We start from the raw sequence: 26291 nt of genomic DNA, 5'->3' as shown, positions 1-26291 counted from the left end.
TTGATGCCCTGGCTACTCAGATACCTATCAATCTCTGCCTTAAATACACTCAGTGACTTGGCCTCCACTGCTGCCGTGGCAACAAATTCCATAGATTCACCACCAGTAGTTCCAAATCTTAAGCGTCCTGAAAACATGAACTGATGTATTAAGTTTCTGCTCTGTTGTACATAGAGAACAGAGTAGATTCTTAGGGCTCTGTGGAGCAGAGGTTACAGAAATATGGGTTGGTATTCTATGGGGTGATTTCATCAAAGTTTTCAAGGCATGAAGGTGAACTGAAGGATCCATTGAGAGAAGCTATTTCTACTGACAGGCAAGTCTAGGGCAAGGTACAGAGTGCAAAAAAAATTAGAGCTGAGCCTCTCAAGAGAAATTAAGGAGTTTTGCATGTGAAAGGGCAGTAGAAAGTTGCACTGTTTAATGTAGGGAGCTCTTGATGCTAAGTCAGTCATTAATTTTAAGTCTGACAGTGAAGAATTTTCCTCACCAAAGGTATTAAAGGATACAAAGCAAAGCTGAATATTTTTAATTAGATTAGAATCAGGTAGTAGAGCCCTTGTTTCAACAACCAAAGATCCAGATTTGAATCGTGACCTCGGGAGCCATCTGTGCAGAATTTGCACTTTCTCCCATTCCTCCCATATCCCAAAGCAGGCTGTGTAGGTCAGCTCTGGAGTGTAGATGACTGATATAATCTGTGGAGGGTTGATAAGACTTCGTAAAGTATAAATTTGATTTTCTATTTATTTATTTAAATCTTGCATCCATCCCACAACGTGAGGGAGTAAAAATCTCTGCGTTATGACTCCATCGCAAGGTACAGGCATGTGAATTTGTACGTCTAATGGCTTGTAGAAAGAAGCTGTCCCATAGCCTGCTGGACCTGGCTTTAATGCTGCAATGCCATTTGCTAGAAGGAAGCAGCTGAAACAGTTTATGGTTTAGGATTACAGGCCTCCTTTACGCACCTGCTTCTGTAAATGTCCTCGATGGAGGGAAGTTCACATCCACAGGTGCACTGGGCTGTCCATATCACTCTCTGCAGTGCCCAGCAATCAAGGTTGATGCAGTTCCCGTACCAGGCAGTGATACAGCCAGTCAGGATGGTGCCCCTGTAGAAGGTCTTGGGGATTTGGGGGCTCATGATGAACTTCATCAGTCACCTGAGGTGGAAGAGATGCTGTTGTGGTCCAGGTGAGATCTTCAGCGATGTGTATGTAGTCCAGGTGAGAGCTTCGGTATACCCATCACCGAAGAACTTGAAACTACCCACCCTCTCAACTGCAGATCCATTGATGTTGATTGGGGCGAGCCTGTCTCCATTCCTCCTGCAAACTGCAATCAGCTCTTTTGTTTTTTTTTTGGACATTGAGGGAAAGGTTGTTGGCTTGGTACCACTGTGTCAGGTGTCAGCCCGTCCTCTGTAGGCTGTCTCGTTGCCGCTAGAAATAAGGCTGGTCAATATCGTGTCATCTGTAAATTTGATTGACAGATTATTGTAGAATTTGAGTAAATGTTTGGTTGACAGCATGGCCTCAGCAAGCTGACGGCCCTGGTTCTGTGTTATATAGGAGTGGAATTAGCCTATTCGACCCTTTGAGTTTGCTCCGCCATTCAATTGTGGCTGATCTTTTTTTTCAACCCCATTCTCCAGCCTTCTTCCCATAATCCTTAACATCCTTACCAATCAAGAACCTAACCATCTCTGCCTTAAATCCACCCAGTGACTAGATCCCCACAACCTGCTGTAGCAAAAAATACCAGAGTTACCTCGGCCTGAAGAAATTCCTCCTCATAAACACGAGAGATTTGGCAGATGCTGGAAATTTTCAGCAACACACACACAATGTTGGAAGAACTCGACAGTTCAGGATGGATAGAATAAGCAGTTGATGTTTCGAGCCGAGACCTTTGATCAGGATTCATTTCCCTTCATCTCAGTTTTAAAGGGACGTCCCTTTATTCTGAGGCTGTTGAATATTTCATGTTACTATGACTCTTATTGGTGCTGGTTGATCTTCTTTTGTGGCAGCATTGGCTGCTTGGCTCCCTTGCATTGCCAAATTTCTATGTAGTGTCACTAGGATGGCCAGACTTTTCACAGCATAAAGATGAATGGCCATTTGCATCATAATTTCTAATTAGTTACGGGAAAGTAGGAAGATGTAAAAGATCTTTTCAATATTTTTATTAGTTTCTACATAGAAGAATAGAGTACAAGAAAGTGTATATAAAAGGTCAAAGAAAGATTTTTTAAAAACTACCAATTACATTATATCTATTCATAATAACAATCTCATTACCCCGTATTCATGTAAGTTAGTCGATAGTTATATTGAAATATACAAATTTATTACAAAAAACAGGAGTCTAACCCCTACCAAGAGTGAAGCTGGTTATTAAGGAGAAAAAAGGTAAAATACCTTCTTGTATAATAAAAAATTAATAATAGCCAACATCTGAATTTAATCAACGAATTGAGGGTTTTGAAAGCTTTGAAGATAATTCAGAAAGGGTCCCCACAATGTTTGAAAGTCTTGATGAGATTCAGAAATTGAATAATGAATCTTCTCTAAATTTAAGCATGACATAACATTGCATAACCATTGGGCATGAGTAGGAGGAGAAACATCTTTCCATTTAAACAAAAGCACCCTCCTAGCTATAAGAGAGCTAAAGGCCAAATTATGTCGATCATATTTCTTCAGCTTGATATCTTGTCCTGCAACAATGCCGAATAGGGTCGTCAGAGGATTAGGCTTAAAATTGACTTTGAAAAGTAAGGAAAAAGTTTGAAAAACTTCCAATATTTTTCAAGACACGGACAAGTCCAAAACATATGAATTAATGAAGCTTCTCCATTATTACATCTGTCACAGTAGGGAGCTATATCCGAATAAAAACGAGATAGCTTATCTTTAGTCATATGGACTCTATGTACCACCTTAAATTGTATGAGGGAATGGCGAGCACATAGCGACGAAGTATTAACCAATTTAAAAAATGTCATTCCAAGATTCCTCAGATATTGATGCCTGTAGATCTTGTTCCCAGAGATTCTTAATTTCGTCTAAAGGAACATTCCTCGTCTTCAGTAACATGCCATAACTATTAGATATTGAACCATTATAAAAAGGTGTCAAATTAAAAATTACATCTAGTAAGTTCTTATCTGAGCTTATAGGAAATGTGCATAATTGAGATCTTAGAAAGTCTCTGATTTGTAGATATTTAAAAAAGTGAGTTTTGGTTAAGCTATATTTAGCTGACAATTGCTCAAATAAGAAAAGATTTCCTCCAACAAACAGATCCCAAAAAGATTTAATACCCAACCTGTCCCCTTCTTTAAAAACTAAATCGGTCATGGAGAGTTTTAAAAAAAGTAGACTAAATGGGACTAGAAAGGGGAAATCTTAATAAACCAAAATGTTTTCTAAATTGTATCTAGATCCTCAGAGTATGTTTAACTATTAAATTATCAGTTAGTTTACTTACAAATGAAGGAAGTGAGGATCCAAGAAGAGAAATAATAGAAAATTTATTAACAGAGTTAGCTTCTAAAGAAACCCATACCGGACAGTCTACACGATTAATATAATATAGCCAAAGTGTAAGATATCGTATATTAACTGCCCAGTAATAAAACCTAAAATTAGGTAAGGCTAAACCTCCATACTTTTTAGGCTTTTGAAGATGAACTTTATTTAAACGAGGACGTTTATTTTTCCATATATAGGAGGATAAAATAGATTCAAGAGAGTCAAAAAAGGACTTAAAAGATTACCCTTGTTAAAAATGTAAATCCTGAACCATATATTTAAAATTAATTGCGTGAAAACTTATTTAGCTGATCTGACTTGAAGTACTCATAATCATGCTGCTTTGGTGACTTTACAAAAATAGTTGGGGGGCAGGGGGTAGATATTGTCGAAGTTCTGTTTAATTCCTTGAGGATGGAGATGTGCAGAGAAGTCATGTGGCCAAAGTGGGACCATGGGAACAGTATGATATAGCCAACTGTTCTTCAACTTAAGTAAATTCTATTATCACAATACTCAAATGTCACCCTATACAACCCTGAGGTTCATTTTCTTGTGGGCATACTTAACAAATCTATAGAATAATAACCATAACAGAATCAATGAAAGACCTCCCAACTAAGGCGTTCAACCAGAGTGCGGAAGAGAACAAAGTGTGCAAGTTCAAAAGGAAATACATCAGCAGTAAATATTGAGAACATAAGATGAAGAGTCCTTGAAAGTGGGAATATTTCAATGATGGGGCAAGTGAAATCGAGTAAAGTTATCCCCTTTGTTCAAGAGCCTGATGATTGAAGGGTAATAACTGTTCCTGAACCTGGTGGTGTGAGTCCTGAGACTCTTGTACTTTCTCCCTGATGACCACAGTGAGAAGAGAGCATTTCCTGGGTGGTGGGGATCTCTGATAATAGATGCTGCTTTCCCGTGACAATGTTTCGTGTAGTTGTGCTCAGTAGTGGGGAGGGCTTTACCTATGATGGACTGGGCCGTATCCACTACTTTTTGTCGGATTTTCAATTCAAGGGCATTGGTGCTTCCATACCAGGCTGTGATGCAGCCAGTCAATATACTCTACACCGTACATCTATTGAAGTTTGCCGAAGTTTTAGATGTCATACCAGATCTTCGCAAACTCCTATGGAACTAGAGGTATTGCCATGCTTTCTTTGCGATTGCACTTGCGTGCTGGGCCCAGGACAGGTCCCCCAGAATAATACACCTTGGGATTTAAAGTTGCAAACTCCCTCCAACTCTGATCTTTCGACGAGAGGACCCCTGAGTTCCTTCTCCTGAAGTCTATAATCAGTTCAACCAACACACACAAAATGCTGGAGGAATTCAGCAGGCTGGGCAGCATCTGTGGAAAAAAGTAGAGTTGTCATTTCGGGCTGAGACCCCTTGACAGGACTGGAGGGAAAAAAATGATGAGTAGATCTAAAAGGTGGGGGAGCAGAGAAAGAAAAACGCAAGGTGATAGGTGAAACCGGGAGGGGGAGGGATGAAGTAAAGAGCTGGGAGGTTGATTGGTGAAGAAGATACAGGGCTAGGGAAGGGGGAGGCTGATAGGAGAGGACAGAAGGTCATGGAAGACAGAAAAGGGGGGAGGAGCACCAGAGGGAGGTAGAGGAGGCCATGGATTGACATTATCCGAATGAGAAGTGGAATTAAAATGGGTGGCCACTGGGAGATCCTGCTGCTTCTGGTGCGTGGAGCTTAGGTGCTCAGCGAAACAGTCTCCCAATCAACATCAAGTCTCACCGATATACAGGAGGCCACACCGGGAGTACTGGACACCGTATATGACCCCAACAGACTCACAGGTAAAGTGTCACCTCACCTGTATTATTCTGGAAGGGCTGTCTGGGGCTCTGAATGGTAGTGAGGGAGAAGCCACTTCCCATTCCCATTTGGATAAGTCGATAAGAGCTTCCCGATGTATGCATCCTTGCTGTCCAGATGTTCCAGGGTTGAGTGAAGAGCCAATGAAATGGCATCTGCTGTGGACCTGTTGCTCCGCTAAGCAAATTGGAGCGGATCCAAGTCGCTTCTCAGGCACGAGTTGATTCGATGTTATCACCAGCCTCTCAAAACACTTCCACCACTGTGGATGTATGTGCTGCTGGGCGGTAGCCATTGAGGCAGATCACCATGCTCTTCTTGGACGTCAGTATAAATGAGGCCTGCTTGAAGCAGGTGGGTACCAGACACTGCCAAAGCACGAGGTTAAAGATCTCAGGGAACACACCAGCCAGCTGATCAGCACAGATCTTTAGTACTACGCTTGAAGCTGTTGTGGTTCTGATATCCACTATTTCCCCAAAAGAAATCAGGTAAATGACTGTACTGCAGGAACTACCATTAGGCACAATTGTTCCCTTGCATTGATTTCATCTTTAGCAAGAATTTGTTTTGGTGGAACTGAAAAAAGCTTAATCCCTGACTCATGCGAAAACATCTGAAAGAAGCTTCTCTCCTGCTGTGTTGAGACCAAAGGCTGTTACTGTGATCAGCAAGGGAACCTGAGCTGTCCTTGTGCCTGCTCGCTTCAACTGGGGAGCCTTTCAGATACGGTTTCCATGTGTAACCCTCAGGTTCGGCCGGAGCATTAGTCTAGGGGGAGACTGTCTCCGGCCCCGCCAAACTTGTGAAATCTCATTTGTGTGGATGCTGCGTGATGCTTTCCCCTGTTACAAATCAGTACCACCAAATAACAACCAGTATACCGTACGCAATTAAACGATTTAGCTTTATCGTTCTTAATTTGACTATAGGGTTAGTAAAGAAAAACAAAAAGATGAGGGTCCATTTTAATGAAACGGTCTAATGTGCACGTTGGAGCTCACGGTTTTCCTGTCCATTAGTTCCCCATCGATTTCCCCCAGGCATCGTTGATGCCTGGCTCCATTCCAAGTCCACTCCGTCCTGCAATCCAGGACCCCTCCGTCCCAGCATCTTCTGTCTCCGTATTCCGCTGAACAAAAGACTTCGAACAACTTGCTCACAGGCGCACAACAAGAAAAAAACACTCCCTTCATTGGACGGCAGAACATTCCAAAGCCCCCATTATCTCAACCCAAACACTGCTGCTACAGAACAACTATTACATTAGCAGTGAATCATAGTATTCAAAGACTGATTTGGGTTTTGCTTCCAATAAATTTTATGTTTGTTATGTTGCTGTAATTACCCTTTAATTTTCTATAAGCCTGTTCTTTCAGAGCCACCTCTCTGCTGTTTTTCAGATGGCGAACAAAGCAGAATCTGGACTATTGCTTCCTGATGATGTATGCCCAGAACAAGGGGATTTACTATGTCCAGGTAATGAATGTCTCATCTGCCAACACACTTCAAAAGCTACCTCATCTGCAGTTTTAGGTGCTGTGTGCCTTCGGTTGATGAAAGGGTGGTGAGGAGATGTGCTTCTCCCTTAGCTGCCAGTGTTGTTGCTCACCCAACTGCCAAGATGGTGCATTTTTCTAATGTTATAAAGCAGCAGCATGTTTGTTTGTTTGGGCTGCACCACCCAGCAAACCCCGATTTTACCCTACCCTACCCTAATCATGGGACAATTTACCTCCAATTAACCTCCCAGTTAAGCTACCAGCTGATACATCTTTGGATTGTAGGAGAAAACCAGAGCACCCAAAGGAAACCCACACATTCATGAGAAGAGCTTACAGACAGTGGCGAGAATTGAACCGGGTTCACTGGTACTGTAAAGTGTTGTGCTAACCACTATGCTACCATCCTGCCTGTATTAGAGCATGCTTCGATTATATTGGTGATTGGCTTCACGGGTCCAATTCAACCCCGTACTCAATCGACTCCCTGTTTATGAGAGGGATGTAGCACAGTTTCTGACTGTGGCATAGATGGAAATCTGGGAATCCTTTACCATGTTTGAGCATGAGAGGAGTTAATCTTGAGGGTAGGCTTGCCTGAGACAAAACAATATCCATTCAGGAACAACACGTGCATGAATGTAGGCCATTTAAAGTTTCACAAACTTATTTTTGAAGAAGTTTAACACTAAGGTGCACGAGAAGAGGTTGAGACAAGTGACCAAACCTTCATCAAAGTGAAAGCTTTAAGAGCATCGTGACTGGAACAGTTAATTGCTTTTGTATTTACGATAAATGGTCGGAATGCTGAATGGCAGCGTGTTTAGTAAACAGTGTTACTTAAGTGGTGTGAGACTGTTGGGTGCATGGTAACAGCACAGGAGCAAACAGAACTTGCTGGTTCAATGGTCTGCTCATGTAATATGATGCAGTGCAGTATTCCCGTATAGCTGTATACAAATGGGGCAGAACTGTTTGCACTGGTAACTGTTCCAAATTATAATTGTCTCATGACCTCCAGATAGACACCTCCATTGCTTGACAATGCATCCTTGATATTGTCCCTCATTCAAGGATGCGGGTACAACCTTTAGCAGTCACCTTCTACTATTTTTCTACATTTACACCTCGGACTTCAACAGAGTCTTGTCATCTTCAGAAGTTTTCCGATGACTCTGCCATAGTTGGATGCATCAGCAAGGGAGATGAGGCTGAGTACAGGGCTACGGTAGGAAACTTTGTCACATGGTGTGAGCAGAATTATCTGCAGCTTAATGTGAAAAAGTCTAAGGAGCTGATGGTAGACTTGAGGAGAGCTAAGGTACCGATGACCCCTGTTTCCATCCAGGGGGTCAGTGTGGACATGGTGGAGGATTACAAATACCTGGGGATACGAATTGACAATAAACTGGACTGGTTTAAGAACACTGAGGCTGTCTACAAGAAGGATCAGAGCCATCTCTATTTCCTGAGGAGACTAAGGTCCTTTAACATCTGCCGGATGATGCGGAGGATGATCTACGAGTCTGTGGTGGCCAGTGTGATCATGTTTGCTGTTGTGTGCTGGGGCAGCAGGCTGAGGGTAGCAGGCACCAACAGAATCAACAAACTTATTCGTAAGGCCAGTGATGTTGTGGGGATGGAACTGGACTCTCTCATGGTGGTGTCTGAAAAGAGGATGCTGTCTAAGTTGCATGCCATCTTGGTCAATGTCTCCCATCTACTACATAATGTACTGGGTGGGCACAGGAGTACATTCAGCCAGAGACTCATTCCTCCGAGATGCAGCACAGAGTGTCATAGGAAGTCATTCCTGCCTGTGGCCATCAAACTTTACAACTCCTCCCTTGGAGGGTCAGACACCCTGAGCCAATAGGCTGGTCCTGAACTTATTTCATAATTTGCTGGCATAATTTACATATTACTATTTAACTATTTATGGTTCTATTACTATTTATTATTTATGGTGCAACTGTAACGAAAACCAATTTCCCCCGGGATCAATAAAGTATGACTATGCAAAATCCACACGGACCTCTAGGCAGGTCATTGGGTTCCATCTATAGTCATCTCTCACTTGACACAGAGCTCAGCTTGACATTACTGATGGCCACTGCCAGGATCTTGACCCAACATTAAAGCCTCCAAGTATAGGAACATATTGAGTCAATGTTTGTTAACCATTGGCCAGATCCACCTATGCGTAAAGAACAACAAAAACAAAACCAATCTGTTTTGATACGTGTGTCCAGCATGTCGGCCCCAAGTTCCTCAATAATCTATGCACCATCCATACTAGGAATTACAGTACATTGATGGCTTTTTATTATTCCCAAATCGTGTAGAAGGTTGTCATAGATTACAACAGAATATTGACAAGATGCAGAGCTGGGCTAACAAGTGGCAGATGGAGTTCAACCTGGAAAAGTGTGAAGTGATTCACTTTGGAGGGTTGAATTTGAAGGCAAAATACAGGCTTAATGACAGGATTCTGAGCAGTGTGGAGGAGCAGAGGGGTCTTGGGGTCCATGTCCACAGATCCATCAAAGTTGCCATGCAAGTTGATGGGGTTGTGTTGGCCTTCCTTAATCCTCGAGTTCAAGAGCCATCAGGTAATGTTGCAGCTCTATAAAACTCTGGTTAGATTACACTTGGAATATTGTGTTCCGTTCTGGTTGCCTCATTCTGGACACAAAGCTTTAGAGAGGGTGCTGAGGAGATTTACCAGGATGCTGCCTGGATTAGAATGTCTATCTTATAAAGTTAACTTGTACGAGCTGTGACTTTTCCCTTTGGAGCAAAGGAGGCTGAGAGGTGACTTGATAGAGGTGTGCAAGATGAGAAGAGGCATGAATCAAGTGGAAAGTCAGAGACTTTTTCCTCAGGGTGGAAATGGCTAATACAGGGGGCATAATCTTAAAGTAATTGGAGGATAGTATGGGGAATGTCATCAGAATTTTTTTTTTTTTTTTTTTACAGAGCATGAGGTGTGTGGAATGCTCTGCCATGGGTGATGGTAGAAGCAGATATATTAGGGACATCTAGGAAACTTAGATAGGCACATGGAAGATAGGAAAATGGAGGACTATGTAGGAGAGAAGGGTTAGACTGATCTTAGAATAGGTTAAAAGTTCAGCATTACATTGTGGGCTGAAGGGCCTGTACTGTGCTATAGTGTGCTAAGTTCTCAAATCCTGGTGGTCGCTGCTCAGTCACTGTGACTGTGGAAGTATCTTAAAAAGATATTACTGTACTGTGGTGGTTTCAGAAGGCATTAATTCTGGCCTCACTGGTAATGCCTATATCCAGTACAAGAATTATAATAAATGCAACCTTAAATTTAAGGTGGGGGCTTATATGGGAGGCAGGGTTTGAGGGTCGGCACAACATTGTGGGTCGAAGGGCCTGTACTGTGCTGTACTATTTTATGTTCTATGTTTTGTAATGCAGAGACAGAAATTGAGCATCAGAGACTGGGGAATCAAAGAACTATCAGGCACACAGTGATGTGAATGCCAGTCTCCTAAACTTCCAAGATTCACTGGTTTTCCTGTAGTGAAAAAGCCACTGCATTGAGTGATGTGGCAACAGAGTTAGATAAATATTGACTTTAAAATTAGAATCTACGTACTGTACAAGTAACAAAACTATGGGAATCTGTTGGCTTCCTTAAAAGGAAATTTTGTATGTAATCATTAGTGGATAGATATGTCGCCTGTTCATACCCAAAATGTCAAGTTTAATACCACCCAGGGACAAAAAAAGATCTGAGCATTTGGAACCGGTTTATGTTTTCTTTTATATTCTAACATCAGTTTATTTCTTGGGTTCCCACCGTGACAAGAGGCCAGCCTTTCAGCAGAATTGGTCACTCCGAGTAATGACTGAATGCAGTGGGAATGCAATGCAACAAAGGATCCAATAATGTGGTAGCAATTGTCCTGAAGATTTGTTCTGTAGAATCACATGGAATCTCCTCGATTGATGTGAAAAACTGCCCACTTACGTCCTGCTAGCAAAAGCAGAATAAATTATATTCCTGCTACTTATCACTCGTCAAACTATCAGCAGCAAAAAGATGAAAAGTGCCATTAAACCTTCAGTGGCCTTTACTCTGTTTACTTGCTCTCTTTGGGCTTATCCAGTGTAAAATGCCAGTTCAAAACCTATTTATTTAACCTTGCTTTTAACTAGCATCTTTTTGTCTTTTATTTTCATGTTTGCACTTTATCCCATTGTAAAGTACTTGAACTATATTGTATGAAAAGTGCTTTAGAAAAAAAGTAGTTGTTTTTTTTATTACTTATTTTTTTTTCTGAGCTCAAGCTGGTAAAACCTGAGGTATGGGCATAGTCTAGCACACTCATTTCTCAATTGCTGGGAACTTTCAGACTATTCTAGTAGTGTTTAGCATTGTGTCTTTCTGGAGATTTACATAAATATTGTTGTGTAGGCCTAATTGTTTAATGTTATTGTGTAGCGACTTTGGAATGATACTAGTTGTTGCTATTACTATCAGGACAATGTATACCTTGTTCATGTTCCATAGTCTTTCAATTTCCTCTTCTAATTCAGCATATTTCTGATGTTTTTCACTTATTGATTTCTGTAAGTTATGTTTGTTTGGAATGGCTGTATCTACTGAGTAAGTTGTTCTTGCTTGTTTATCTTGTATTATTATATTCCGATGGTTATTATTGATCATCCTGTCTATAATAATGGATCGATAGTGTAGGACTCTGACTCTAAAACTGATCAGGCTTGCATTTATAGTAAAGAATGATTTCTTTTATGAGTTTGTATTTTAAAACAAGATTTTGGTGAGTGATGTTTGCCACTTGATTGTGTTTGTGTAAGTAATCAGATTGAGTTAAACTGCTGCAGGATCCTGTATTGTGTTGGATTGTTTCTGGTTTCTCTTGGCATTTTCTGCATTTATCATCTTGAATTTGTTGGTCTTTTACTAATGCCTTTTTGATCAGTTTTGTGTTAACCACCTGGCCCTGTATTACCACAAGGAACCCCTCTGTTTCAGACTATTAATAATTATTATTATTTACCGCTTTGATCCATCCGTGTATCAAGGAGATGAAACCCAGAGGTTTATAAAACCATGAGGAGGATAGATATGGTGAATAACCAAGTCTTTTCTTCAGCATTTGGGAGTGCAAAACTAGAGGGCATAGGCTTAAAGTGGAAGGGGAGAGTTTTAAAAGGAACTGGAGGAGAAACTTTTCCAGACTGAGTTGTGAGCATGTTTAGTATATTATCAGAGGAAGTAGTAGGGACTGGTCCAATTATGATATTTAAGAGGTATTAGGACAGTTTTATGGATAGAAAAGGGTTAGAGGGCTCTGAGGAAAATGCAGACTAATGGGACTAGCATAGTTCGGCAACTTGGTCAGTAATGTTTCCCCCCTTTTTTTTTTTTACAGCTTCATGGACCAATCATTGGCTCTGAGCAGGAAATTTTTACATGGCCTGAAAACGGCACAGAACTTGAATAAAACACTCTATACAGGACAATTCCAGTTCTGCGGCAGCAGCGGCTATGCGCAGGGCAGTATTTCTGTTACTGCGGCGGCCGCACATCCGCACAGCTTAGAGAGGACAGTGTTGGTCAGCATGGGCAAGTTGGGCTGAAGGGCCTGCTTCCATAGTGTTTAGTTCCATGACTTCGTGACTGGAAAAAAAAAAGAAAAGAACAACGTTTGTTTGAAATCAGTATGAAGGAGCCCCTGTAAAATTGAGATTGGGGAGATATTTTCTACTTGCTGAAGCCATATGTCACACAAGAGAGAGTGCACGTGCTCACTGGAGGCGAACGACTCCAGTCCCAGTGTGTGTTGTAGAGACTTTTTCATGGCAGCGTGAAAGGCTGATCATATCCAGCTGCTTCATCAGTGACCATGAGGTCACAAGTGTACAGTAGATGTCCAAGATCATTTAGAAACTGTTCAGATCCATTTGCAGCTCCTCAGATAATGAGTTAATTTGTATTTGCATCCAGAGCTGGAATGATCTGTGATGAGTAACATGTGGCATGGTGAGTCAATAACCATCTCCAACAGGAAAAAGCGTAACCATTTTGCATTGGCATTCAGTACTATTACTATTTTCACATTCCTTGACATCATTGTCTGGGCAGCTTTTTTAGATTAGAGCAAGATTTAGTGTTCTGTTGTGAGTCATCCCCTGGTACCCCAGAGTTTTGACCCATTCATAAGGTTTGAGTCAGCACTGCATTTGAATCACACTGGCCTGAATTAAACAGTTCAGATGAGATGCAGTAGCCTCGTCACCACAAATCCTACTTAGTAGAAGGTATTCTCTCTTCTCCCCTCTTTCATCGGTATAATATTGAACTTTTTCCAGTAGCTTTATTCTTCATTTTTACTGGTTTACCTTATTCTAGTTCAATGCACTGTGCACTGATTTGATCTGTATGAACAGTGTGCAAGACAGCTATCTTGATACATGTGATGACACTGAATAAACCAATACTAATACCAGTACAAATCCATCACCATTAACAATCAACACACATAAAAGTTGCTGGTGAACACAGCAGGCCAGGCAGCATCTCTAGGAAGAGGTACAGTCCTCGTTTCGGGCCGAGACCCTTCGTCTAGTCCTGACGAAGGGTCTTGGCCCAAAACGTCGACTGTACCTATTAACGATTGCCCATCACTAATGTACCAAGGTGTACCAACTACACCATGCTAACGTGTCACAGGTGAGACTTAGAGAGATTTGCTAGCATTGACTGAACAATGTATCTTATTTCTAACAAGATAGCAGATTACACTCATTATGCATCCCAATATCCCATTGGCCACTGATTCAGTTTTTCAAAACTGTATAAGAATAGTTTCAGCAACTGTATAACATTAATTTATTCAAAGCATTCTTTCTAGTTCCAGCTATATTAATTAGTTTAATTGTACAGTAACACTGACATATTCTGCAAATGATTAATTGTAGCATTCTCCCTCAAGAGTCATAAAAAGGTTAAGGTAAGCATCAGGCTTTATTTCTCGAAGAACAAAATTAAATCATAAGGTAAGAACATTACACAAAATTCTTATCAAGTACAGACTGTAGTCTGCATGGTTACTATAAAGGATATGGAGACATTAGAGAGGGCAATAATAAATTTACAATATCTGTGAGAACATGCTCATAAAAAAAAATGAACAGACTGGAGCTGAGGTATTTAAATTTGCAGTTTAATAGAAATGACACAGAAGAAGTCTTGACGGTGTGGAGAACAACAGGACTAACAGCCGCCAAATTAGTCACAGGGAAATTAAATCCTGTTGGGCACAAGAATAGAGATGGAGAGAGGGAGAGTGTAACGATTGATGGAGGGAGGGATAGAGGGGCAGGATAGATAGAGGAGACTAGCAATAGAGGGAGAGAGAAGGGGAGTATTGGGGTAGATTGTGGAGGAGAAAGGGGTGGAATTCATGAACAAAGGGAATGGATGGGATACACATAACAAAAAGCTAGTGGAATATCTGAGAGAGGATCGTGCTGATGGCAGACCATAAAATTGCTGTGGAATATATGGGCTCAATATGTTCCCTGTGTTTGTTTTGCACAATGGAATAAATGTCTCTCAGTTTTGTTCCTGGGTTGAGCTGTTATCCATTGTCATCTTGTATTCATCATGTATTTGGCAGCTGATTTTCTTAAAAGCCCCAGAATAAAGCTTGACCCTCCCCAGTCAAACTGCTTCTCCCCCACCTCTTGCAGCAAGTTTTATCTTTTCTGAGTTGCTCATACTCCCATTATCATCTCTGCCTCTTGTCGTATCAAAATATAACGATTTCCTCTGCAGTTGTTTTCAGAGGTAGCAATGAACCACCAAAGATTGCTATGCAGTTTTGTATGACTTTGGCCTTGTTTACTCATGCCCCACCAACTTGGGTTTTTAAGGCATGATATGCTGATCCTGAGGGGAAAATGAGCTAATTCTATGTTGTGCTTTCCCCACAGCTTGAAGACGACATAGTTGCCAAAGATCATTACTTCAGCACCATGAAAAATTTTGCACTTCAGCTTTCTTCAGAAGACTGGATGATTCTAGAGTTCTCACAGTTGGGGTTTATAGGTAAGGGAAAACTCTTTGATGCAGAAAGCCAGTGAGGAAGCACACCTGGTAATGCCTGTGCATTTTAACATCAAAGTCAAACAGAAATAGCACAGAAACTGGTTGGACTAGTGATGGATAATAAACCACTGTGTCTTAATCATTTGCTAGCATTTATAGTTATTTTAATTGAAGCAAAGTATCATTTTGTAGATTGCTGTTTTAGACTGCATAATTACCACCTCCATAAAACTGCCTTTGAGGCATGAACAACCTGCCATTTAATACCAACTCTTTATTTCCATGACATTCATTCCTCTACTTCTTGCTCACCTTGAAAGACTTGACCTTAATTTCGAATCATTCCCTGGAGGTTCCGTTTGAGCAACTTCTCCATATCCTGTAGTGGGGGAGTTTAGAACCAGACAGCACAGCCTCGGATGAGAAAGACATCCCTTTAGAACAGAGATGAGGATGAATTTCTTTAGCCAGAGAGTGGTGACACTGTGAAATTCATTGCTACAGGCAGCTGTGGAGGCCAGGTGTTAGGCTTTATTTAAAGTGGCGGTTGATAGGTTCTCGATTAATAAGGGTGGCAAAGGGTACTGGACGAAGACAGGAGAATAGAGTAGAGAGGGATAATGGATCAGCCGTGATAGAATAGCAAAGCAGATTCAATGGGCTGAATGACCGAATTGTGCTCCTCTGTCTTATGGTCATATAATCCCAGCCACACAAACTCATTCCACTTTAAAGTCCTCTCCCTCCTCTGTCTCATTGTTTTTGATTCTTCTTCACTTCCTCTTCATCTGCATCCCCACCCGGCACCACCCCACTGTCAATTTGCTCCGTTTTATTGTTCTTGTGATTTTATTTCCTTAAAACTCCTCATTCTCCATTCCTCACTGTTATGCTTCGATTCTAGCTTGTTGGCATCCTCAGTCCCTGAGCAAGGATGTTTCAAATGTTTTCCACAGGCAGGCAGCTATGGTTATGTAAATGTACAGTTCTTAATGTAAATTATATTTTTCTCATTCTTTATCTTAAGCAAACTGCTGTACACACACTATGCATTTACACACTTTAATGAATGTACCAGTGCCAGGTGACTGGGCTGTGTATTCAGAACACTGAGGCAGAATTGGGCTATTTAGCTGGTAAGTCTACATGATCTGTGACCTAATTTCATACACCATCCTTTCCACCATACCTAATAACACCTTGGCTAAAAATAAACAGTAAAGAAAGATATTTAAGGTGCACTCTTGATGTAGCGACAATCTTTTTTTTTGTGGAAGGGAGTTCTAGGTGACCACATATGGACGGCTTTCCTAACAAAAGGTCTGGTTCTGATTTTTAAAGTGTGCCAACTACACTTGATGGTCTCTTTATTAGGTACCTCCTGTAGCAAATAAAGCAGCCACTGAATGTACATTTGTGATCTTTGCTGTTTCAATGTGTTACGAATCTAGAGATGTACTTCTGTACAGCACAGTTGTAATCCATGGTTATTTTAGTTATAGTCACCTTCCTGTCAGCTTGAACCAACCTCATTATTCTTCTCTAACCTCTGTCATTAACAAGGCATTTTTCCCCCACAGAAATACCACTCGCTGGATGTTCTTTTGTTTTTTGCATGATTCTCTGTAAACTGTGTTGTGTGTCAAAATCTCCGGAGATCAGCAGTTTTTGAGATACTCAGACCACCCTGTCTGCCATCAATAATCATTCCACAGTCAAAGTCACTTAGATTACAGTTGAAGTCAGAAGTTTACATACACCTTCCAGGACAGCGGCGACATGCGGCGCATGTGGGAGGGCATTCAGGACATCACCAACTACAAGACAATATCACCTACCTGTGTTGGTGATGCCTCCCTCCCAGATGTGCCGAACAACTTTTATGCTCGGTTTGAGGCGGATAATGACATGGTGGCGAGGAAGACCACCCCTCCTCCAAACAACCAGGTGCTGTGTCTTACTGTGGCCGATGTGAGGAGAACCCTGCGCAGGGTCAACCCACAGAAGGCTGCTGGACCAGACAATATTCCTGGCAGAGTGCTTAGAGGATGTGCAGACCAGCTAGCAGAGATTCTCACTGACATCTTCAACATCTCCCTGAGCAGCGCCGTCGTTCCTACATGCTTCAAGGCCACCACCATCGTCCCCGTGCCGAAGAGGTCTTCAGTGTCCTGCCTCAACGACTACCGTCCCATTGCACTCACATCCGTCATCATGAAGCGCTTCGAGGGGCTCGTCAAGAGGCACATCAAGACCCTGCTGCCCCCCTCACTGGACCCCCTGCAGGAGGACACGGAGCGACCAATCTCTGCCGAACATCGACGACTCCTCCGTAGAGATCGTTAAGAGCACCAAATTTCTTGGTGTTCACTGGCGGAGAATCTCACCTGGCCCCTCAACACCAGCTCCATAGCAAAGAAAGCCCAGCAGCGTCTCTACTTTCTGTGAAGGCTGAAAAAAGTCCACCTCCCACCCTCCATCCTCACCACGTTCTACGGAGGTTGTATTGAGAGCATCCTGAGCAGCTGCATCATGGCCTAGTTCAGAAGTTGTACCATCTCAGATCGCAAGACCCTGCAGCGGATAGTGAGGTCAGCTGAGAGGCTCATTGGGGTCTCTCTTCCCGCCACAGACATTTACACCTCATGCTGCATCTACAAAGCAAACAGCATTATGAAGGACCCCATGCACCCGTCATATAAACTCTTCTCCCTCCTGTAATCTGGAAAAAGGCACCGAAGCATTCGGGCTCTCACGACCAGACTGTGTAACAGTTTCTTCCCCCAAGCCATCAGGCTCCTCAATACCCAGAGCCTGGCTTGACACCAACCTACTATACCCTCTATTGTGCCTACTGTCTTGTTTATTATTTATTATTATTTGTTGTGCCTGCACTGTTTTGTGCACTTTATGCAGTCCTGGATAGGTCTGTAGTCTAGTGTAGTTTTAGTATTGTTTCATGTAGCACCGTGGTCCTGGAAAACGTTGTCTCATTTTTACTATGTTCTCTACCACCAGTTATGGTTGAAATGACAATAAAAGGTGACAACTTGTCTTGACCTTAGCCAAATACATTTAAACTCAGTTTTTCACAATTCCTGACATTTAATCCTAGAAAACATTCCCTGTCTTAGGTCAGTTAGGATCACTATATTTTAAGAATATGAAATGTCAGAATAATAGTAGAGAGAATGACTTATTTCAGCTTTTATTTCTTTCATCACTTTCCCAGTGGGTCAGAAGTTTACATACACTTTGTTAGTATTTGGTAGCATTGCCTTTAACTTGGATCAAACGTTTTGGGTTGCCTTCCACAAGCTTCTCTCAGTAAGTTGCTGGAATTTTGTTCCATTCCTCCAGACAGAACTGGTGTAACTGAGTCAGGTTTGTAGGCCTCCTTGCTCGCACACGCTTTTTCAGTTCTGCCCCCAAATTTTCTATCGGATTGAGGTCAGGGCTTTGTGATGGCCACTCCAATACCTTGACTTTGTTGTCCTTAAGCAAGTTTGCCACAACTTTGGAGGTATGCTTGGGGTCATTGTCCATTTGGAAGACCCATTTGCGACTTGAGATTTAACTTCCTGGCTGATGTCTTGAGATGTTGCTTCAATATATCCACATAATTTTCCTTCCTCATGATGCCATCTATTTTGTGAAGTGCATCAGTCCCTCCTGCAGAAAAGCACACCCACAACATGATGCTGCCACCCCGTGCTTCACAGTTGGGATAGTGTTCTTCAGCTTACAAGCCTCACCCTTTTTCCTCCAAACATAGCGATGGTCATTATGGCCAAACAGTTCAATTTTTGTTTCATCAGACCAGAAGACATTTCTCCAAAAAATCTTTGTCCCCATGTGCACTTGCAAACTGTAGTCTGGCTTTTTTATGGCAGTTTTGGAGCAGTGGCTTCTTCATTGCTGAGCAGCCTTTCAGGTTATGTCGATATAGGACTCGTTTTACTGTGGGTATAGATACTTGCCTACCTGTTTCCTCCAGCAGCCTCACAAGGTCCTTTGCTGTTGTTCTGGGATTGATTTGCACTTTTCGCACCAAAGTACATTCATCTCTAGGAGACAAACTGCGTCTCCTTCCTGAGTGGTATAACGGCTGTGTGGTCCCATGGTGTTTATACTTGCGTACTATTGTTTGTACAGATGAACGTGGTACCTTCAGGCATTTGGAAATTGCTCCCAAGGATGAACCAGACTTGACATTGTTTTCTGACCTCAATCTGATAGAAAATTTGTGGGCAAAACTGAAAAAGCGTGTGCGAGCAGGGAGGCCTACAAACCTGACTCAGTTACATCAGTTCTGTCTGGAGGAATGGAACAAAATTCCAGCAACTTACTGTGAGAAGCTTGTGGAGGGCCACCCAAAACGTTTGACCCAAGTTAAGCAATTTAAAGGCAATGCTACCAAATACTAACAAAGTGTATGTAAACATCTGACCCACTTGGAAAGTGATGAAAGAAATAAAAGCTGAAATAAATTATTCTCTCTACTATTATTCTGACCTTTCACATTCTTAAAATAAAGTAGTGATCCTAACTGACCTAAGACAGGGAATGTTTTCTAGGATTAAATGTCAGAAATTGTGAAAAACTGAGTTTAAATGTATTTGGCTAAGGTGTCTGTAAACTTCTGACTTCAACTGTACATTTCTTCCCCATTCTGATGTTTGGTCTGGACAACTACTGAACCTCTTGGCCACGTCTGCATGCTTTTATGCATTGAATTGCTGTCACATGATTGGCTGATTAGATTTTTGCATTTATGGGAAGGTGTACCTCATAAAGTGGACACTGAATGTAATCCTACACACCCCTTTCAATCCATGGGTTTCTATTATCAGTTCCCCTTAATATTTTGAAAACACAGATCAGATCACCCCTAAACATTCTGATTTTTAGAAACAACAATCTAACTTTTTGCAATTTCTTGTAATTTCTATTTTGGAATCCAGGTGTAGTTTCACCAACCAACAGTGCATTCATTTTGAAGAAGACAATTCTTCCAAAGGTGGGGTTTTTAGAATTGCCAACAGCACTTTAATGAAATCTGACTTGGGTTTTACAGCAGAATGTTTGCCCTCTGCACAGCTTGAGTCTTCAATTAATTTCATTATTTTAATAGGAACTTAAACTGAATTATGTATATGAACCCACTAAATCTCTTTATATCTTAACTGCTTCTGACATTTCACTTTTAAAAGTTCTTAAATTGAATGTTTTCTTGGTTTGTTTTGTGCCCAGTCTTCGAAGCTGGATAAACTAGGAAATAATGCTTTGGGTTGAAGGCCAGTTGTCCAAATCGTCTTCAAACCACAGACGATTTTCTTATCGTGGCTTTGAAGCAGTCCTCATCCTCTCACCTATTCTTGAAAATCTGGCATGGATAGTACCTTTGCTGTGTCCGCAACAGGGAGGATTTCCTGGAGGCCAACCTTCTTAATTTCACTTCCAATTCCTATTCTGACTTGTCGGCCCATGACCTCCTCTTGCCATGATGAGGCCACTCTCAGGCTGAGCGAGCTTTGCCTCATATTCTGAACACGAGAGGGTCTGCAGATGCTGGAAATCCAAGGCAACGCAGGCAAAATGTTGGAGGAACTCAGCAGGTTAGGCAGCATCTATGGAAATGAATAAACAGTCGGTGTTTCAGGCTGAGACCCTTCTTCGGGACAGGACTGAAAAGGAAGGAGGAAGACGCCAGAATAAAAAGGTGGGTGGGGAAGGAGGATAGCTGGAAGGTGATAGATGAAGCCACATGGCATGAACGTTGATTTCTCCAGCGTTTGCTACCGCTGCCTCCTTCTCTCCTTTTCCATTCCCCATTCTGGTTTCCCCCACCTGCCTTTCACCTCCATCTGTCCTTTTCTTCCAAGGTCCACTCTTCGATCAGATTCCTCCTCCTTCAACCCTTTTCCTTTTCCACCTTCCACCTCCCAGCTTCTCACTTCATCCACCCCTCCTCTGCTCACATACCATCCCCCTCATAAACACAAAAGTTTCTGCAGATGCTGGAAATCCAGAGCAACACAGACACAAAGCTGGAGGAACTCAACAGGTCAGGCAGCGTCTGTGGAAATGAATAAATAGTTGACATTCAAGGGTCTTGGCTCGAAACGTCATTTCCATAGATGCTGCCTGACCACATTTTTTGTGTGTTGTACCTTCCCCCTCACCCGGTTTTACCTATCACCTCCCAGTATCCCCTGCACCTTGTTATTTTGGCTTCTTCCCCCTTCCTTTCCTGTTCTGTCCTGAAGAAGGGTCTTGGCCCGAAATATCGACTGCTTATTCATTTCCATAGATGCTGCCTGACCTGCTGAGTTCCTCCAGCATCTTGTGCGTTTTACACGAATAGTACACCTCACCAAATATTGAGTGTATCAATTCATCATTACTGAACTTGATCTCAGTGTAACTTCTGGTAGATTGGAGCAATCCAGTTATTTATTAAGATGATATTTTAAAAATTCATCACTGAAATGAAACAATGAGGATTTTTTTCATTGTTAGGCATTTAATATCAAAATCAGAAACAAAAAATGCTGGAAGCACTGGAGCATCATCTATAGGCAGAGAATTCAGTTTAATATTTCAGGTCAAAGGACGGATCTTCCCTGCAGAGTATTAACAACATTTTCTGATTTTTATTTCAGATTTCCAGTACCTACACCTTCATTTTTTTTATTTGCATTTATCATCATTTTGGAGATTTTTACTTCAGCACAAATATACACTCAGTGGCCACTTTATTAGGTACAAAAGTGGAACCTGGTGAGATCTTCTGCTGCTGTAGCCCATCCACCTCAAGGTTCAACATGTTGTGTATTCAGTGATACTGTTTCGTACATCACTGTGGTAATGCATGGTTATCTAGGTTACTGTCAGCTTGAACCAGTCTGGCCATTCTCCCCTGACCTCTCCTATTAAGAAAGCATTTTCACAAACAGAACTGCCGCTCCCTGGATGTTGTTTGTTTTTCACACCATTCTCTGTAAACTCAAGGGACTGTTGTGTGTGAAAATCCCAGGAGATCAGCAGTTTCTGAGATGCTCAAACCACCCTGTCTGGCACCAACAATCGTTCCCCGGTCAAAGTTACTTAGATCCCATTTCAACTCAACCTCTTGACTATGCCTGTATTTTTCTATACATTGAGTTGCTGCCACATGATTGGCTGATTAGGTATTTGTATTAACAAGCAGGTGTACCTAATAAAGTGGCCACTGCATGTGTATCCTTTTTGATTTGCATCAGACTTGAACGATTCTTTTCGGTGTAATTTAATAGACAAGTGGATGGTGATTGAGCAGGCAGGGTATTAACAAAACCCTTGTTGCCCTCTGGGTGTAGTTTTAAAATGAGATGCTTTAAAGTTTTCTGTTGAAGAATGTACATATGTGGGAGTAGGGCAACAGAATATCTGAAGATTTGTTTAATTGCACACTTCTATTAATGATAATGGCAATATCCCTCCCCCTTATTAATGTTTGAAAATGTTTGCAGAACTGAATCTTGGAGAACTGGGCAATTGACAGGGCATTTTTTTCCATAGACAAGCTGTAGAATATCATTGTAATGAAGAGAGGGCTTTCCTGTACACATATCATCAATCTACATGATTCTGAAGTTGAAGACATGTTTTTGGCTGATTTCCCAAATTTTCCAGGATAGAATTAACATTGTATATCATAATTACACTCAGTGGCCAATTTATTAGGTGTATCTGATCTGCTCGTTAAAGCTGATATCTGATCAGCCATTCATGTGGCAGCAACTTGATAAATAAAAGCATGCAGACATGGTGAAGAGGTTCTGTTGTTGTTCAGACCAAACAGCAGAATGAGGAAGAAATGTAATCTAAGTGACTTTGATTGTAGAATGATTGTTGGTGCCAGATGGGGTGGTTTGAGCATCTCAGGAACTAATGACGATCTGGGATTTTCAGGCACACAGGTCTCTAGAATTTACTAAGAATTGTGTGTAAAACATCCGGTGGGCGGGAGTTCTGTGGGGGGGAAAATGCCTCATTAATGAAAGAGATCAGAGGAGAATGACCAGACTGGTTCAAGTTGACAGGAAAGCAACAGTAATTCAAATAACCAAATGTAATAACAGTCATAGTCATAGTCATACTTTATTGATCCAGTGAGGTACAGAAAAGCATCTCTGAACGCACAGCATGTTGAACCTTGCAGCGGATGGGCATACACTCGGTGACCACTCTATTAGGTACAGGAGGTGCCTAATAAACAGGCCGCAGAGTGTATTTCCACATTGTTTTAAAAAGAAAATAGCCAGTCACTAAATGCAACTGCAAGAAAGCAATCTGATATTATGTTTGTGAGACAGCGTTCTTTCTTTCTGCTCACTCTCTGTATTTAATGAGAGTAGGGATAAGAGGTTAGATGGCAAAATGCCAAAAGCAGCAGTGCTTTACAATTGCCGGAGTGCTTAATGTAATTAACGGGACTTTAGATTGGGAATAACTGTGAAATTTACAGCACCCACTGACATTGAAGGAATCAGGCTGCAACATGCACAGTTAAATGTAGAAGCCTAGGCATTGCAGTCTAAATATTGCTGAATATCCCCAGAATTTTCTCTTCTATTTCTAGATTTTGGTTTTTGGATTAGACCAGGTCTCTCCGTAAGGATTCAACAACTAGGTTATTATTTTGGTACTTTCCCTGTTCACACACTCAAGTCACCATATTCCCTAGAGTTTGCTGTCCTGGATTCCAAACCTTACTCCAGATGCTGTGGGAATATCCCAAGTTCCTGCTTGATAAGTACCCACATCTCCTCTAGTCACCAGGGTCCACCGGCAGACTGGGTTAGAGCTGGATTTCTACTAAAGACCTCACAAAAATTCTATGGACCCCTGTCACCACAGTGGGCACTTGAGGTTGCTTCGTCGCAGCGGGTATTAAAATCCATTTGTTAGGTTGAAGCATGTAATTCTAATACTAAAACCAACAAAGATCGTTTCAAGGCTGAAGTGCGCTTGTCCTGCTGGATAGAACTTAAGCAACAAAATAAGAATATGTTTGAATGTGATGTGACAAATTCCTTTCTCAGGACATCTTACCCAAATTCACCCTGATGTCGTTTTTCTATTCAATGCCACTCTGAATGAGGTACTGAGTGGTTTTTGTAATCTTTTCCATTTGCACTCCCACAGTACATTTTCTTTCCAAAATGTGCTACTTTGTTTTCGACAGTAAACTACAAGAGCCAAACATCTGCTCCCTTGGCTTCTTGACTGTCCTCCTGCAACTTTGAGCAATCTTCTGGGTAGTTATGTTTGTAATTTGATATTGTCAATGAGCTTTAATATCTCTCCTGTGTAAGATTAATATAAAACAATATAAAAACTGTCATAGCAACAATCCTGTGAGAATATTTCCAGCTACAACCCATTAAAACATACACACCTCAATTACTTGTACTCCATGAAACTTAATTCCCTTTAGCAAGCAGTCATGATGATGTAATAAAAATAATGAAAGACTAATGGAGCTACTATATCCTCCATACTGGAGTGCAAAGTGGAAAGCATTTTACTACAAAACTCTGAAACTTAATACTCTTTAATAACTAGGGTTTTAAACTTTGTCTCATGTAATACATTACCTAATCTTGCGAAAACTCAGTACCATGTTGATACCATACATTTGGATTAAGTTTGCGACATCCTTCACAAGTTGCTCTCCGCTATCCTGAATTAGCCAGTCTTATTTAAATACTTAATAAGTATAAATGTCTCGTTTATTTGCTTTTCATGTGCGGCAGTTTGGCTAGTTTCTAATTGTTTCTAATTGCAGTTGACAGTGAAAAATGGAAAATAGATTTGCTGAATGTGTTGAATGTACAAGAAGTCTGCCTGTTCTCTGTTCATTCACCGATATAGTTCAATTAGCAAACATTGGTTTTCTAAGCCGTAAGGTCCTTGGTTCCATTGTGACCTGGATGCTTTTTACGTATGGCTTGCTTGTTCCTTCTCTGACCAGCAATGCTCTGATACCTTCCCCCCCCCGCCCTAATTTAAAAGATATGCTGGTTGATTAATTAGCTATTTAAAATTGCCACTTTGTGTAGGGAAATGACAGGAGAATCAAAGAGAATTTGATGGGCATGTGAGAGAATAAGTTGCCAGGCTATAGGGAAAAAGATCTGATGGGATAACTTTACAAAGAGCTATCATGGAGTTCATGGGCTGAATGTGCTCCTCCTGTTTTATGAGTAGAAAAGAATGGCGGTCGTGGGATCAGAAGTCAGAAAGACTCCGAGGTCATGAATCTGATGCTCTTACTGTGAATAATTTCTGAAATAGTTAAATATTTTCAGTAATAGCAGTCTTGCATTTATGTTTTTGTTGTCCTCTGTTTAGTTCTTAACATTGCCAATTGCAGGAACTTCACATGGAGATAATGGCAATGAGCAGTTCAACGGCTGAAAAGTTCCCTCGTCTGAGAAGATGAACTCTTGACCTCTTAACTTACCTCATTATGGCATTTCACTTTATTGTTTGCCTGCACTGCACTTTCTCTGTAACTGTAGCACTTTGTTCTGTATTCTCCTCTTCTTTCACCTTGTTCTACTTCAGTACACTCTTGTGATGAATTGATCTGTAGAAACAGTATGCCAGATGAGGTTTTCACTATATCTCAGTACATCAGCCAACGCTAAATCAATTAGCCATTTAAGCAACGTATATTTTGGTCTTTTATGTAAAGCTTTAAAAACTTTGCTCTTCTGATATTGTCAAAGGAGCCATTTAGTTTTAGGCACTTTAAGCTATGGGCATTATGCACAATGTACTCTATGTCAATAATTATAGATTGTCAATAATTGCAGTTGTTAATATTTTATTATTTGTCACTTCAGGTAAAATGTTTCAGGCTCCTGATTTGAACCTTATTGTGGAGTTCATACTGATGTTCCACAAGGAAAAACCGATCGACTGGCTTTTGGACCACATCTTGTGGGTGAAGGTCTGCAATCCTGAAAGAGATGCTGTAAGTGTGCAGCTTGATTTTACTACAAGGTCTGTTTTGCTCTGAGGGAATCTCTTCATTATATATTATTAAGCAGCAAAATCTCTGCAGTGGACTGGAACTACAGAAGCACGAGAGATTCTGCAGGTGCTGGAAATACAGAGCAACACACACAAAATACTGGAGGAACTCAGCAGGTCTGGGAGCACCTGTGGCAGGCAATAAACAGTTGATGTTTTGGGCAGAGACCTTTCATCAGGACCATATCGTCCCCTGATGGAGGG

The 26291-nt window shown here is 41.4% G+C and overlaps 1 protein-coding gene across 1 annotated transcript in view; it reads left to right on the top strand.

Moving 5' to 3' along the window:
• mgat4a (alpha-1,3-mannosyl-glycoprotein 4-beta-N-acetylglucosaminyltransferase A) overlaps window positions 1-26291 on the top strand; it is a 284363-nt gene that overhangs the window by 193532 nt on the left and 64540 nt on the right. Inside the window, exons 7-9 of the mRNA XM_072262765.1 lie at window positions 6785-6860; window positions 14885-14999; window positions 25898-26028. Of these exons, the coding sequence (XP_072118866.1) occupies window positions 6785-6860; window positions 14885-14999; window positions 25898-26028 (322 nt within the window). The remainder of the gene's footprint in view (window positions 1-6784; window positions 6861-14884; window positions 15000-25897; window positions 26029-26291) is intronic.

The sequence above is a fragment of the Mobula birostris genome, chromosome 7 (assembly GCF_030028105.1).
Source record: "Mobula birostris isolate sMobBir1 chromosome 7, sMobBir1.hap1, whole genome shotgun sequence".
Classification (NCBI taxonomy): Eukaryota; Metazoa; Chordata; class Chondrichthyes; order Myliobatiformes; family Myliobatidae; genus Mobula; species Mobula birostris.
Note: the sequence above shows the minus strand (reverse complement) of the source record. Positions and strands in the feature narration are given on the sequence as shown.